The sequence below is a fragment of the Charadrius vociferus genome, unplaced genomic scaffold, assembly GCF_000708025.1.
Source record: "Charadrius vociferus isolate BGI_N301 unplaced genomic scaffold, ASM70802v2 scaffold1442, whole genome shotgun sequence".
In the NCBI taxonomy this organism is placed as follows: domain Eukaryota; kingdom Metazoa; phylum Chordata; class Aves; order Charadriiformes; family Charadriidae; genus Charadrius; species Charadrius vociferus.
In genome coordinates this window covers 48521-62823 of record NW_009647344.1, presented here as the reverse complement: position 1 = coordinate 62823, position 14303 = coordinate 48521, and the positions used below count along the sequence as shown (strand labels likewise).

The window sequence follows — 14303 nt, the reverse complement described above, 5'->3', positions numbered from 1 at the left end:
TAGATGTGGCTTTGGGGAGGTGGAAGAGATGCTCGGCCGCTGCCTCGGTTTCCCCCCTCGCCGGCGCGATGGGACCCGGCGCCAGCAGACGGAGCTGGGCGGCCGTCCCAGTGCTCGCGGGGCCACCGGGGAGACGGCCGCATCCTGCCAACCCCCATCATGTAGGTGAGCGAATCCAGCCCTGCACGGACGCGTGGATATTTGCACCCGGAGCGATGCTGGAGCCGCCCCCACCAGCGCCTCCGTTCTACTTTTCCATTGCACGGCTTTACCAAAAAACACTCCTTTTCCCCCAAAAGAGCACTGGGACTCAGGGGGAGGACGCGGGGCTTGAAAACAGACCCCTCCGCCTTGCAATAAAGTTTTGCCTTGAAACATTCTCTTTTTTTTTTTTTTTTTTTTTAATCAAATCCAGCGTGTTTAGCACCAGTTGCAACATGGGGAAGAGCCACATCCCCGAGGGATGCTGCACGGAGGGTGGCGGGGGGGTGAGCATGATGCCTGGGGACAAAATCCCCCTCCAAGCCCCATCTCTCTGGCTTTGATACGATCAACCATGTCCCAAATCTTTAGCATCCCTGGCCCAAAACACACCCAGCCGTGGGGCTGACCCCCACCTCAGGTGCTTCACGTTTAGCAGAGAGGATGCAAATCCTCCCCGGGAAGAGCTTAAAAGCAGCGGTGAAGGATGCTCTCCCCTCCGGCATCGCTGTTTTCTTCTCTAGTCCCTGTCCTGCGTGGTTAAACCTTCCCGAAAACCCAGTTTAGCTCCAGCAGCTGTGAGTAAAGCAAACAAAGAGGCACGGAGCGAAATATTGGGGATCTCCAAAAAACCTGTGGGCGGCAGCAATCACAGTCATCCAACAAGTAAGTCCCTCCCTGAAACATTTTTGAGCCTGGATGTCTGTCAGGGGGTCACCTCCCCTTGGAATTAGTGGTTTTGGGGGGTATAAATACCCTTATCATCTCCCCAGGAGTGCTGTTGAGTCGGGTCTCGCCTCTCTCACAGGCTGGAAGGAGCCCTGGCCGTTGCATGTTGATTTTCTGGGCTCTTTGACAAGAGTAATTTGAATTTTACAGCAGTCATTTGGCTCCTGAGGGATTTAATAGTGTTTTGGAGCAGGTGGGCGCAGGATGCTCCCATGGCTTAGGGACAGCTTTTAAATCCAACTATTCCTATAATGCAGAGAGGGGTCTTTGGTTTTTTTTTTTTAATGTGCCTGTTTAAAACAACCACTAAACCCGGCAGAAACTCCAGCCGCGGCTCAAATTTACATTTTCCCAGCCCGCGTTTTGCATCCCAACCTGTTTTGACATCCGGATCCCCGTCAAGAGCATCCTCTGCTCCCGCCCCTCATTTGCACCCTGAGCTCAGAAACGCCGCCGGGACGATCCCGCGCTTCCTACAGCCTATTCCCTACTTTTTCTTGCCTTTTTTTTTTTTTTTTTTTTTTTTTCCCCTCCTGCCAGGGTGCAATACCTGGGGACACACCGATGCCCATTCCCGATTTAATTCCCAGCCTTTCCAAAGGAAAAAGGCCTTAAAAGTGATGAACATCCTCGTTAATCAGCTTGCGCTGGGGAGTTTTGGGGTTGGGTGATGGGATGGGGGCTGCTCTCGATGCCGCGATCCCTCGGAGATGGGATTTTTTCTCTAGGCGAGTGGTTGAAGGTAAAGTCAAGGTGGTTTTTGTGCCTCCGGTTGCGAAGCTTGATTTAATTTTAGAGGGTTTTTTGGGAGCCCCAGCCTTGCGAAACCCTCCCCAGGGCTGATCCTGGCAGCCGGGGCTGAGCTCAGACGGGAGATGGTGCTGTTCGCTCAGCGCTGCGTCTCTCATCCACCCCACACACACACACACTGCATCGAATGCGCGAATAAAATCACCCCTGGAGGAGATCTGAGCGCTTACTTTGCATTTTAAGCCTCCAAATGAGACGATTTCTCCTCCAGCTCTCTGCAAAGTGTCCAACCATGCACCAAAAAATCCTCTTTTTGCAGGTTTTTTTTCCAGGCAAGAAAAATATCTTGGGATGCTCTGCCTGTGTGTGGGGGGGGATGCTTATTTATGGAGATGGGGGATGCTTATTTATGGAGATGGGGGATGCAAAGCACCCTGGGACAGGCGATTTGGAGAAAACCATAAAAAAAAAAAAACACCCGAACCCCCAAAATGATTACATTTATGCTTTGGGGTGTATTTATTATCAGCCTGGTAAATCTGAAACGCTCCCCGTCCTCTCCCGGCAGCAAGGCTCCTGCCCACCCAGCAGGATATGGAGTATTTAGCTAATTAAACCAGAGTAATTGATTTATTTAGTGCAACAGACCACTCCTAAGGGGTCCAGGGTTATTGGAACCGTGTCCTTGATGCTCATGAGGGCTCGGGCCATGTCCCCGTGTCCTGCTGGAGTGTTCCCGGAGCCAGGAAAACTCCGATATTCCCCACTGACCCCACAGAGAGAGCTCCAAAAATCACCATAAACCCCAATCGCCCCCACAGGACCCCAAACTGGTGGAAAAAAAAAATAATTAAAAAATTGGGTGTTGTGCGCACAGAGGGGGTGAAAATGGGATTTTTTTGAGCTCAGCTGAGTGGTGCGGACAGTGGTGTTTCCCCGTCTCGGGGGGTGGGAGCAGCTGCCCCGTGCTGGGGTGAGGGGCAGAGAAAATGGGTTTTTTTGGGGGCTAAAAATTAGCCTTTTGTATCGGGGCGTGCTGAGGTTGAACCCCGTCCGGGGGAGTTTCCTGTGCGGGCGCTGCCCCTTCCCGGCAGTAGCCGTGTGCTCACCTCGGAAAATAGGGGGGGTTCTTCCTTCTTTATGGGTTGTTTTTCTTCCTTTTTTTGAGGGGGAAGGGGGATTTTCCTGCTTTGTGGGTTTTTTTTCTTTCTTGGTTTTGTTGGAGGTTTTTTTCCCTTCTTTGTGGTTTTTTTTTTCCCCTTCTTTGGTTTTTTTTTTCCCCTTCTTTGGTTTTTTTTTCCCCTTCTTTGGTTTTTTTCCCCCCCTCTTTGGTTTGATTGGGGTTATTTTTTTTTTCCCCCTTCTTTGGGGTTTTTTTTTTCCCCCCTTCTTTGGGGTTATTTTTTTTTTCCCCCTTCTTTGGGGTTATTTTTTTTTCCTCCTTCTTTGGGGTTATTTTTTTTCCCCTTCTTTGGGGTTATTTTTTTTCCCCCTTTTTTGAATTATTTCTTTTCCCCCCTTCTTTGGGTGGGTGGTTTTCCCCCCTTCTTTGTTTTTTTCCCCCCTTCTTTGTTTTTTTTTTCCCCCTTCTTTGTTTTTTCCCCCCCTTCTTTGTTTTTTTTTTCCCCCCTTCTTTGTTTTTTCCCCCCCTTCTTTGTTTCTTTTTTCCCTTTTTTGCCCCCCTTTCTTGTTTTTTTTTCCCCCCTTCTTTGGTTTTTTTTTCCCCCCTTCTTTGGGTTTTTTTTCCCCCCTTCTTTGGGTTTTTTTTCCCCCCTTCTTTGGGTTTTTTTTCCCCCCTTCTTTGATTTGTTTGGTTTGGGTTTTTTTTCCGTTCTTTGGGGTTATTTTTTTTTTCCTTCTTTCGGGTTATTTTTTTTTCCCTTTTTTGAATTATTTCTTTTCCCCCCTTCTTTGGGTGGGTGTTTTTCACCCCTTCTTTGGGTGGGCTTTTTTTTTTTTTCCCCCCTTCTTTGGTGTTTTATTTCCCCTTCTTTGGTGTTCCCCTCCCTTCCTTCTCTGGTGTTTATTCCCCCTTCTTTTTTGGGGAGGTTCCTTCTTTGGGTTTTTTTTTTCCTCCTACCCCTGAGCTGCAGCTCACCAGTGTGAGGTCTATCAGGAGACGGGTCCTCCGAGCCCATCGCTGAAGGACCACATCTTCATTGCTACCTCTTTCTCTTTTATCTTAAATTTGAAATCGCTCTCGTTTTACCTTGAAAAATCTTACAATAATAAGACGGGTTGTATAAACCTCCCCGCGGCGCTGATCAGCGGTGTCCCCCCTGCAGCTTGGGGACCAGTGAAGCAGTTTTCACACACACAGAATTGTTAGGGTTGGAAGGGACCTCTGGAGATCATCTAGTCCAACCCTAAGGGAAGCAGAACTGGGGGCTTTGAGGTCCCACATTTAGTTGTCCCCCACCTTTAAATGACACGGGGAAAAAGTCTGGGCTATTCAGTTGTGAATATTTAGGGCAAAATAAAATCCTACATAAAATGTCCCAGTAAAGTTTGGAGCTGGAGAGCTTTTGGGATGCAGCTGACTTGGTGTAGGATGAGCAGAGGCCGTAGGGATGCTCAGGACAGACCCAGTCACTTCACAGGGGCTTTTTATTCCCCAAATCCTCCTTTCCATCACCATTTTTTAACTTGCTTTTGCACAGGGAAGATGTGAAGTGTGGGATCCTGACATCTTATTTTTATTTTCCTCGTTTTGGAAACTAACTCCCAACACTAAACCCTGCCTGCCATCTATTTTTTTTGCCCCACTCCCCGCTTGCTGCTCCACTTACCAATATTCAGAGCTAACATCGTGATGCCCAGTAGCCAATTATCAAGCAAAAAAAAAAAATCTTTTATTTTGCTCTTTTTGAGCACCTATGGGAGCTCTGGATCCCTGCTATGGACTTCTTAGGGTTTCCTCTTTGGGACCAAGCTGCTTGCACGCAGAAATAATCATCTATCTAGTGCTGAATTGGGCTTTTTTTCTTTCTTTTTCTGCCAAAATTATGAAAAAAGAGGCACATTTGGGGTTTACCTGGTTTACTGGAAGCACCAGTTAAAGACCCAATTCTTTAGCATCCTTGTGGGCAAGGGGGTTTGCAGCGCAATAAATCGCATCCTGCGCCGGCTCAAACCAAACTGGTTTGATCTTAAGCTTAAAATGAAAGCACCGTCCAGCTGAAGGGTCCAAACTCTTCCACCTTTTTTAATTGTCATTTTTCTTAACCCTTGCTTTAGTCTAAGTCATCTAACGGTGATGCCGGTTTAGGTACCGGGGAGACTTGGAATTCTGGCAACCATAAGTAGGGCTTGGGACTTCCCGGGAAGTTGGTTGGGCTTAACGCCACTGAAACAGCAAATGTAAAAACTCTTTTATTAGGCAGAAAATAGATGGAGTTAACACAAGGTATAAATGGGTGCTAAATATCTACGGGGAGAAGAAATCCCCGGCCCCAACCAGCGCGTTGGCTTTATTAGAAAATATTTGTTGGATGGTAGCGAGACCGTTAGCGGGAACAGGGGTGGAGAAAAGGTTAACTGAAATTGTGGGTTTTAAGGCCAAATATAGCTCTGAAAGGGAACAAAGGCGCCCACAGGCTGGGGAGGCAGGGACAGCCAGGGCGAAAAATGCCGCTTCTGTCCGCGGCACTGCGGGGATGGGCGAGAGCTGTTTGCATGAAGGAGGCTGATGTGCATCTTGGCTTTATCCAGTTTAATTTGTACCAGACGTCGAACACTTAGAAAAGTATCAGAACGGCAAATTTCGTGCATGCACCGTTACGGATTTACAAAACATTCGCGTATCACAAAGTACGGGTTACCTCAAAGCCCTGCTTTTCTGGTGAATATCCTGAAAGATTTATCTATATTTTTTTTTAAATATATATATATATCTATCTCTTCACTTAGCTTACACCGATGCGAAAAATCATTTAGGACGGTGTCATTCAGTGCCTCGCAAAAAAAAAAAAAAAAAGAAATACAGGAGAGATATTAAATATAACTCGGGCGACTGGTTTGACAAGTGCAACTTGACAGATGCTACAGGTTATACACAACCCAGCATCCACCCAAACACGAGAAGCAAAAATTTCACCCCCTGCTTCCACAAATTACTCGCAAAAAGTGGGGGTTTTTTTAAGCGTCTCCCATCCCTCGGGCTTGGTTTTCCTGATGCTGTTTGCTCTAACCATCTAATTTAGCTGATTTAAGTCTCTTGCTACGTGCTTGACCCCCCCCGAGCATCTTTTTTGCTGTATTTCAAGGTCCTTCAGGTCAAGGTGATGAAGCATGAGCGTGACTTGTCACCTCTAGCATATCCAAAATAGCTTTTTCTCGGGCTGTAACACACCAAGCGTTCCCGCTTCGGGGTTTTTGGGGAGCATTCAGCAGCACTTTTTGCCTTTAGACAGGCTAATAAAGACAGTGAGGCTCAACCAAAAGCAAAGCGGCGCAGGGGGTCGACTGAAACCCGGCCGGGGATTCAGCCTCGCTGCTGGGGGGGTGAAAAAAAAAAAAAACACTTTATTTTTGTGTATTGCTGCAGGAGGTATTTGCAGCATGCAAGGTGCGGAGCAGGCAGGTCCATATGTACAGGAGGAAGGGTGGAGTTTAGGCTTAAAGGGTTAAAATTGCAACCCGGTAGCTTGTTGCTTGAAAAAACCCATATTTCACCCTCCTAAAACCCCAATGGTGCTCGGGGGCAACGCCGCGGCGTGCCCGGGGAAAGGGGTGGTGGTGGCAGTGGAACTAAAGGGATTAGGTAAAACCTTGCTTGTTAGCAAAGATGATTTTCGGAACGCTCTTGCAGGGATGGCAAGGAGCGGGTGAGCTCCTCTCTGCCCGGTCCCTCTCGGGGTGGCCCCGAGGAGGAGGTGGTGAAGGCCATTTTTTGGGGGGGCATCCAGCTCCGTCGCTGTCCTGCCACGCTGGGGATGCCTTTGGGGTGGAGAAGGAAATTTTCATCCAGTTGCCTAAACCGGAGCCTCCGGGGAGGTGATGGGGAGCGTCGGTGCCCGTGCGCCCCAAGGGCTCTTCACCAAAGACGACCGCAAGCAAGAACGGGGAGGGGACAGTTGGGGTGGTCCCCACGGGGACACGGGTGACATCCCAAAGCTGCGGGATGCGGGGCGCATCAGTGCATGGCGAAGAGGGTGAGGAGGAGGAGGGCAGCGAGGGTGGCGTCGGCGAGGTGCAGCCGGATGCCGGAGGCCAAGCGGTACTCGCGGTACTGCTGGATGCACATCTCCCGGATCACCTTCGTCACCACCTTGGTCTCCAGCTCCGTCTACGCCCACATATGGCCCCCCTATAAGCCGCTTTCCAATACCATCGGTACTCGTCGGGGCTGTCGAAGCGATAGTGCATCCCTGACATGACGCGTCCCATGGCGTAGCCCCCCAAACCTCCCACCCCAGCCCCTGCCGCCGCCGCCCCGGCCACGTGCTTGAAGTTGGTCTTGGATTTGGGGGGTTTCCATGGCTTTTGGTTGTGGTAGCTTCCTCCACTGGATGGGTTGTAACCCTGTCCCCACCCCGGGTTGTGGGGGTACCCCGGGTTGTGGGGGTAGCCGGGGTTGTGGGGGGTAGCCCGGATTATGTGGATAGCCGGGATTTTGGGGGTAACCAGGCTGGCGGGGGTAGCTGGGCTGGCGGTGGCTCCCCGTGCCCCAACCTCCTCCGCTGGGTTTGCCTTTGCCCTTCTTGGAGAAGGCGACGTCGGTCCAGAAGCTGAGGAGCAGGGCCACCAAGCAGCAGGTGATGAGGAGCCTGGCCATGGCTGCGGGACACAAGGACAGGCAGCGTTACGGGCAGGAGACAGAGACCCTGCGTCCGTGTCACCACGAGCATCACGGGCTTTAGGCTCCCTTACTTATGCATCATAGAAAAATCATATCATTCCCTTTAATCTAGCTGCAGAATAAACAGCTTTGGACTTGAATGCATGTTTATCCTCCCCAAAACCCCAGATTTTTATATATATATTTTAAAATATTTTATATATATTTATATTTTCTTATATATTTATATTTTTTAATATATATACACTCCACCGCTCCAACAGGTCCTCTGCTAGTGATGGCAATTTTCAGTAGGGGAAGAAAAGCTTTTGGGAAAAATGCTTCACTTGGTTGGGAGGTAAAAATCCACTTATCAAATCTTCTCTATCCAATCAGATGATATAAATGAGATTTATGATGTCCACGGATTGATGGCTAGGAACAGATTAATCCCAAGCTCAAAGCTTGCGGGTACCCGGGGCTGCAGGGAGGCCAGCGCACAGCCTTGCCCTGGAGGGTTTTTTTCCCTCAAAGAATGAAATTCAGTGTGTTTTGCCCGAGTCCCTGTTTACGTGCAACGGGCCTTAACTGAAAAACGGCATTTTTCTAGTTTAATGTGTTTGCAGATGTCTGGCGTTTGCTGCTGGCGTCCCAGGGGCATGCCAGGCGTCTCCCACATTAGCTGGTGGGCTGGCGAGGATGAAATCCCATTTTTAACGAGCCGTTTCTCTCCCCGTGTACAATCCAGCCTGTATAATACACGCCAGGTCTGCAAATCCTTTGGAAAACCCTTTGGAAAACACTTCCCAAGCTGCAAAATCCCTTCAGATGCCTCCCAGCGACGCCAAGGAGCACTGAATTACTGTTACCCTCATGTTTAACAGGCGAGCCCAGCAATAGCGAAGGGTTTTTCCATCCTGCCTGGGATGGAAACCCCTTCCCACATCCCCAAAAATCCCCCCTGTGCATTCCAGGATGGTGGGGAGGGGAGGGCAAAGTGCAGGTGGGCATTTCACAGCATCCTTGGCTGCTTCGGATGCGCTTGCTGGCTCACGTTACAGCAAGAAACAATTAAGGTTTGGGTCCTGAGTGGGGTTTTTTAGCAGCAACTAATGGACCGGCGTCCTTAAGAGTCACCACTCCACCCAGAGGTAAGTTTAATGCACATAAGAGGTGATGCTCTCATGTGAGATATTACCCTTAAGAGCGCAAACGGGCAGGACAAACCCCTGTGTAAAGCAGATAGTCCTCCGTTGCATGTTAACTTGGTGTCTACGGTCCATAAAAAGCGTTCAGATAATGATCCTTTTTCCTCCCCGCCCAAAAATCTGGCCTTCTGTCCGGAAACGTTTGAATTAAGGTCCTTTAACATCAGTGCTTTGGTTGAGATCGTTAGCAAGAGGCTTAATTAAAAGAGCAGGGGAGATGCCCCAGCCTGTCCCTTGTCATGGGGAGGAAAGCCAGGCTCCGGCTGCCTGTGCGGCACCATCTTGTAAAATAAAAAAAAATAATAAAAAAATAAAAATTGGGTGTAAACTGCCCGTTTTTGAGTGGGTTTGCTGCCTCCCTCGCCCAGCAGCATCCACCCGCCAGCAGCGTTGATGAGATCAGGGGGGTTAAAAATAGCCGGAAGACAGGGCAACGACTTGGATGGGTGAACGCTCCTCGGGCACTCAATTAAAAAAAAGAAAAAAATGAATAGGGGGGGAAAAAAAGCAGCAAATTGGCAATTTTTATTTTTATTTTTTGAACGTGTGACTACCCACAGCGCATTGAAAGGGGGCAAAATCAACCCCTGGATGAAAACAAGTTACGGCAAAGCCCCGGAGGATATTCCAGCCTGGCAGCACCGACCTGTTTCTCTAATTGCCTTCGCAGAGACGAGCTGTGATAAACAGGGCAAAGGCTCATTTGCGTTTGCGCTGCTAATTACCGACCTCCTTGGGCAGCTGACCTTCGCCCCGAATGAATGCGGTTGCGGACACAAACCCCCTGCGTGCCATGGGGACCAAGGAGCCGCGTCCCCGGGGTCGGAGCTGCCTTCCCTCTGCTTGGAAATAATATTTACAGCGTGATCGTGATATTATTATTAAATTATACTATCGAATGGCTTCGCAGGTATTTTTCCCCTGACTCTTTTTAACCACCTTCCCCCAATCTTCCCTCTCTGTGGGCAGAGGTAGGCAATGAGAGATTAATTCGGGCAATTTATATCGGAGCGATTGATATCCGCGCTGGTGTTGGAGAACCGGAGGAAAGTCGCCGGCTCCTTCGGGGCAGAGGGGGAAGCGGAAAATGGAGGATGCGAGGAGCGATCGCGAGCAGCAATTACGTGCGCAGGGCTGGCAAGAAGGCGGCTTCGGGTTTGGAGAGGAAAGCCAACACCCTGATGCCAAAATAACTGCGGAAATAACCTTGTTAAGGTGCCCGGGGTGGGGGGGGGGGAAGAGAAGAAGTGAAGAGAGGTGGGGAAGGGGATGGCGGAGGAGCGATGCGGCGAGGAGGGTGGGAAGATGCTCGGGAATGGGGGTGTCCGGACCCTCCTGGTGATGCTGGTCCTGGGTGGGGGAGAGGGTGTGTGAAAAATCTGGGAAGAGGGCTGGAGTGTGGCAGTTTGTTTTCGGAAAATACCACCCCTGGATTTTAGAAATCCCCTTCCCTTCCCCTCGCCTTTATTTTTTTTTTTTTTACACCCCCCCCCCATCCCCCCCCCCAAATAATGGGGGAGCACAGTCCTGCGCCGCTGGGAGCCACGGGAAAGAACAAAACCCTCCAGGTAGCTCAGGGCAGGGGGGGAAGAAATTTCCCACCGGGATTGCCTTTGAATCAGCCCTGAATAAACAAGCAGCGGGGAGAAGCAGAGCTCTGTCTTTTAAGGAGGACGCTCGCCTTCCGAGCTGGAAATATCTATTTTTAGGCAGCGATGGCGGGGAGAGGAGGCAGCCCCCCATCCCCTGTGATGCTGTTTGGTGTTAAAAGCCCCCTCACCTCTGGATTTATCCCACCCGAAGCCCCCCCTGCATCCCATTTTCCCCGACACTCACCAGCTGGGAGCCCGTTGCTCGCTCAGTTCGGGGTGATTCAGCCTCGGCCGCAGAGCTACGGAGAGGAATAAATAGCGAGAGGGAGGAGCTGGCTTCTGCGCAGCCCAACCCTGCACAGCCTGGCCAGCATCCATCCTCCTTCCCCAGGGAAAACCGCGGCCGGCATCCCGCAAAATTTGGGTTCACCCCTTATCATCCCTCCCGGCAGATACGGGGATGGGAAGCAATGCCGGCGACCGAACAAAAATCGCAGCGCTCGGATGGGTTATTGAAGAAATATCGATGGGATGGGCAGGGTTTGGGGGCTGGTTTGGAAATCTTGGAAAACTGCAGCACCTGGGTGGTTTATTCAAGAAACATCAATGGGATCGGCAGGGTCTGGGGCTGGTTTGGGAACTTGGGAAAATTGCAGCACTTGGCTGGTTTATTGAAGAAATATTGATGGGACCGGCAGGGATGGTTTGGAAATCTCGGGGGTCAAGGCTCTGGGTGAGGAAAGGATGCTTTTAGTGGTTGCACCAAATCCATTATCCTGTGAAACATAGAGATGCTCTGTGGGTTGATGGATAGAAAATAAAATAGGCTCATATCTACAGGGGAAAGGATGAACCCATCTTCCAAGTTTGTCTTGCTCCGGAGGAGTAAAACTCGCTCCTGCACAGAGCAGTTGTGCTTTGTGTTGAGGTTCCCCGATATTTAATAGGAGGGCAATGCCACGGAAGGCAATTAAAAATTATATGGAATGCTCACACCAAGCTGGCATGCACCCTTTTTTGGAGGGTAAGGGTACGTGTGGCTGTAGAGACCTAAAGACCAGGATGGGGAGTTTATAACCCCTTTGGGGTTAGGGTGGACTATAACAAATAGGTTGAGTCCAGAGCAACCTGGGATGTTTCCGTGGTGGTTGGGAGATGCAAATGAACCTTGAAACTAATTGCACCGAGACTGATTTTGGCACAGCCATGCGATATAGCCAAAACCCTACCGAGGTTTTGATGCCCGAAGTAGCTGGGCCAGGCACAGCCATCCCGGCGATGCTCCCACCCCTGGACCGCAGAGCACATCTGGCCATAAAGAGGATTTCCACCCCGATGCTCCCTATGCTTGTTTACCCATCTGGCTGGATTACGTTAAAAAAAAATAAAAATAAAAATAACTTCTGTCTGGCAGGGAAATGGGATGCGCTGGGTGCTTTGGCTGCGCCTGGGGGACATCCATATTAATTTCTGGAGGAGAAAATTAAATAACGGGGACAGGATTAAGGTCAGCGAGCCTGTTGAAGCTCTCTCCTACAATACACAGGCATATTTATTCCTCATGTGGATGCACAGATGGCTCCTGATTCCCTGGTTTTGGTTTAAATACTCTTCATTGGGCTATCTAAAATCAAAAGCCAGGAAGAGAAAGAAATACAGCACTGGGAATGGGATGGTTGGGATGAATTCATCCATGCATTCTGAAAATCAGGATTTTTCCATAATAATATATTTCAGAGGAAGTTATGGTCTTGTTTGGGGAAATATAGAAACTCTGTCGGATCCCAGCTGCAAACCGAGCAGGGGCAACCTATTGACTATCAATTAAATTTTAATTTATTGTGGAAGTTAGCAGTACTAAAACCACCCAAACCAGTATATCCACAGCATCTATTTAATGGAACCATGTGCCCACGGTCGCTTTAGTGTCTCGGGGTATAATTTCTCCCGGCAGCAAGCCAAGAGCTGCATCGATCCCCGCTGGAGGTTTGGCCCTTCTTCATCCGCAGCTCAGGCAGTGACGGGGAATGGAGGAAATAATGGGACATTAAGTGCGACGGGGGTTCGTGCCAGGTTAGAAAGCATTAATGGGATGGGGTTTTTCTTGTAAAAAACAAATGGAAAATGCTGACTTTGGTTTAATGATGAGCTGGGAAAGTCCCTGGGTTCATCTGACCCTGCTTTGTTGCTTCTCATTGATTGTATTTTATTTTTTTTTTTTTGCTTTAATTCACACAAACCGCTTTTATTCACATAACTCTGGACTTGCTTGGAGAATTAGCTGCAGCTTGCAAAGACAGAGGAAAGCATTAAAATGGTCTGTAGGAGATTTACAGGGGTTTGGGGGTAATTTGGTGGGGTTTGGAGGTAGGGATGAAGTCCCACAACCTGTCTCCATCACTCCCTGGAACCGGCAAAAAATGTGGGCTCAAGCTCCCCCCATCTCAAATCACACTTAGCTCATTGGGAAACCTCTGTAAACCCTCCAAAGGCAAAAATAAGTGGAAATAAGTGCTGTGTTCGGACGGTCAATGAAATGCAGTTTGCAGAACTTGGTTTGTTTTCTGCTCTCACCACAGAATAGTCTCTTTTATGTTAAAATGCTTTAAAATGCTTAACTTCATTAAGTTAAAAGGGCTTCATTGCATGACTGGGGTACAGCTACGCCGGGGCTCATGGCCCTGCAGACCCCAGGAAGGGCAGGTTGCCTCCAAGAGAAATGTCTTTTTTTGGCCCATTTTTAGCAGAAGAAGGGGTTTTCCAAACGCTGCATAGAAATCTCTACCTGCACCATTATCCTGTATTAAACCTCAGGAGAGGAAAGTGCAGCTCACGAATGGCATTTCTCCTGTGTTCTTGACAACCGTAAGTTTTCCTGTAAAAAGAAAAAAAAATAAGTAAATAAGAGAAAAGGACTATATGAATTTTTAGCCTTTTGCTGAGGATGGAAACAGCCCAGGGAGCAAAATTGGCATGAGTAGGACGTTAAATATACACATTTCCAGATGATCATCAGCACACAGTTACACAACCTGCGACGGTGGGGAGGAGAAGTCCCAGTGAGTCCCTAATCCCGGCGGCATGTAAGGGCACGGACAACGTGCCGGGAGAGGAACCACGGAGGGAGGGAGAAGTAAACAACCCAAACTTTCCAAGCAACATCTCGTGCTGCTTCCAGAAGGGGTTATTTCTTATTTTATTTCTTATTTTTTTGGGCAGAGGCGGCTCTGTTGTGAAGCCAAGGAGCGCAAAGCAAGCATGGAAAAAATAAACCGCTTCATGAGTAAATGAGACTCATTGCAGCCGTGATGCTGGGGAGGAGTGGGTTGTTGTGTGTGTCCCCCCCCCCCGGCGTTGATCTACTTTCCTCACTGCTTTTTGCATGGCGATCTACGGGCAGATTTGACTCACGGGCCACAGGATGCTGCGGGCAGGAGGCTACAGCGAGGGGCTGTTGAAAGGTGGTTTATTTGCGGGGGGAGAGAACAGGAAAATAAGGCAAGTTTTGTTCTCGTTGCGTTTCAAAGGCAAAGCCAGATCCTTGAGGAAGGAGATTAGCCAAATTAATTTAACATTAATTTCTCTTCTGCAAGTGAAATATAAAATATCGGAAGCTGCACGCAACCTCCTGCTCTTTACTATCAGTCTTAAAAAGGCTGTGAATGTTCCTCCAGCTGCTACAATCTCATTAGGAGTGTAATAACCTCTGCCCACGTGCTCGCTGCTATTCCGGGCAGGGACACATGTAAGCTCCTTATGGATAGGACCCTCCCCAGCCTCAGGCTGATGCCTTCTCAATGATGCACCACATCTTTAGAAGATAACCTGCACGGGGGACAGCTCCCAAAAATGTGCCTTCGACCCCTCCCAGGGTTGGTGGCATCACCCAGGTGCTAGAAGGTAAAATAACCACTTTTATTTAAAAGTCAAAATAAGAATTAAAAAATTTATATAAAAATAAAAAAGGCTTTTTTTTTTGGAAATACTGTTTCATTTTGGAATAAGCACTGATAATAAAAGTGCTTTGAAGGAGGGGAAAAAAAA

At 49.0% G+C, this 14303-nt stretch overlaps 1 protein-coding gene across 1 annotated transcript; it reads right to left on the bottom strand.

Moving 5' to 3' along the window:
• Positions 1 to 6814: 6814 nt before the first annotated feature.
• On the bottom strand, positions 6815 to 7456 carry PRNP (prion protein). Its single transcript, XM_009880101.1, is given in 3 exon segments — positions 6815 to 6967; positions 7000 to 7264; positions 7266 to 7456. Coding segments are annotated over 3 exon segments (609 nt in total).
• Positions 7457 to 14303: the final 6847 nt, after the last annotated feature.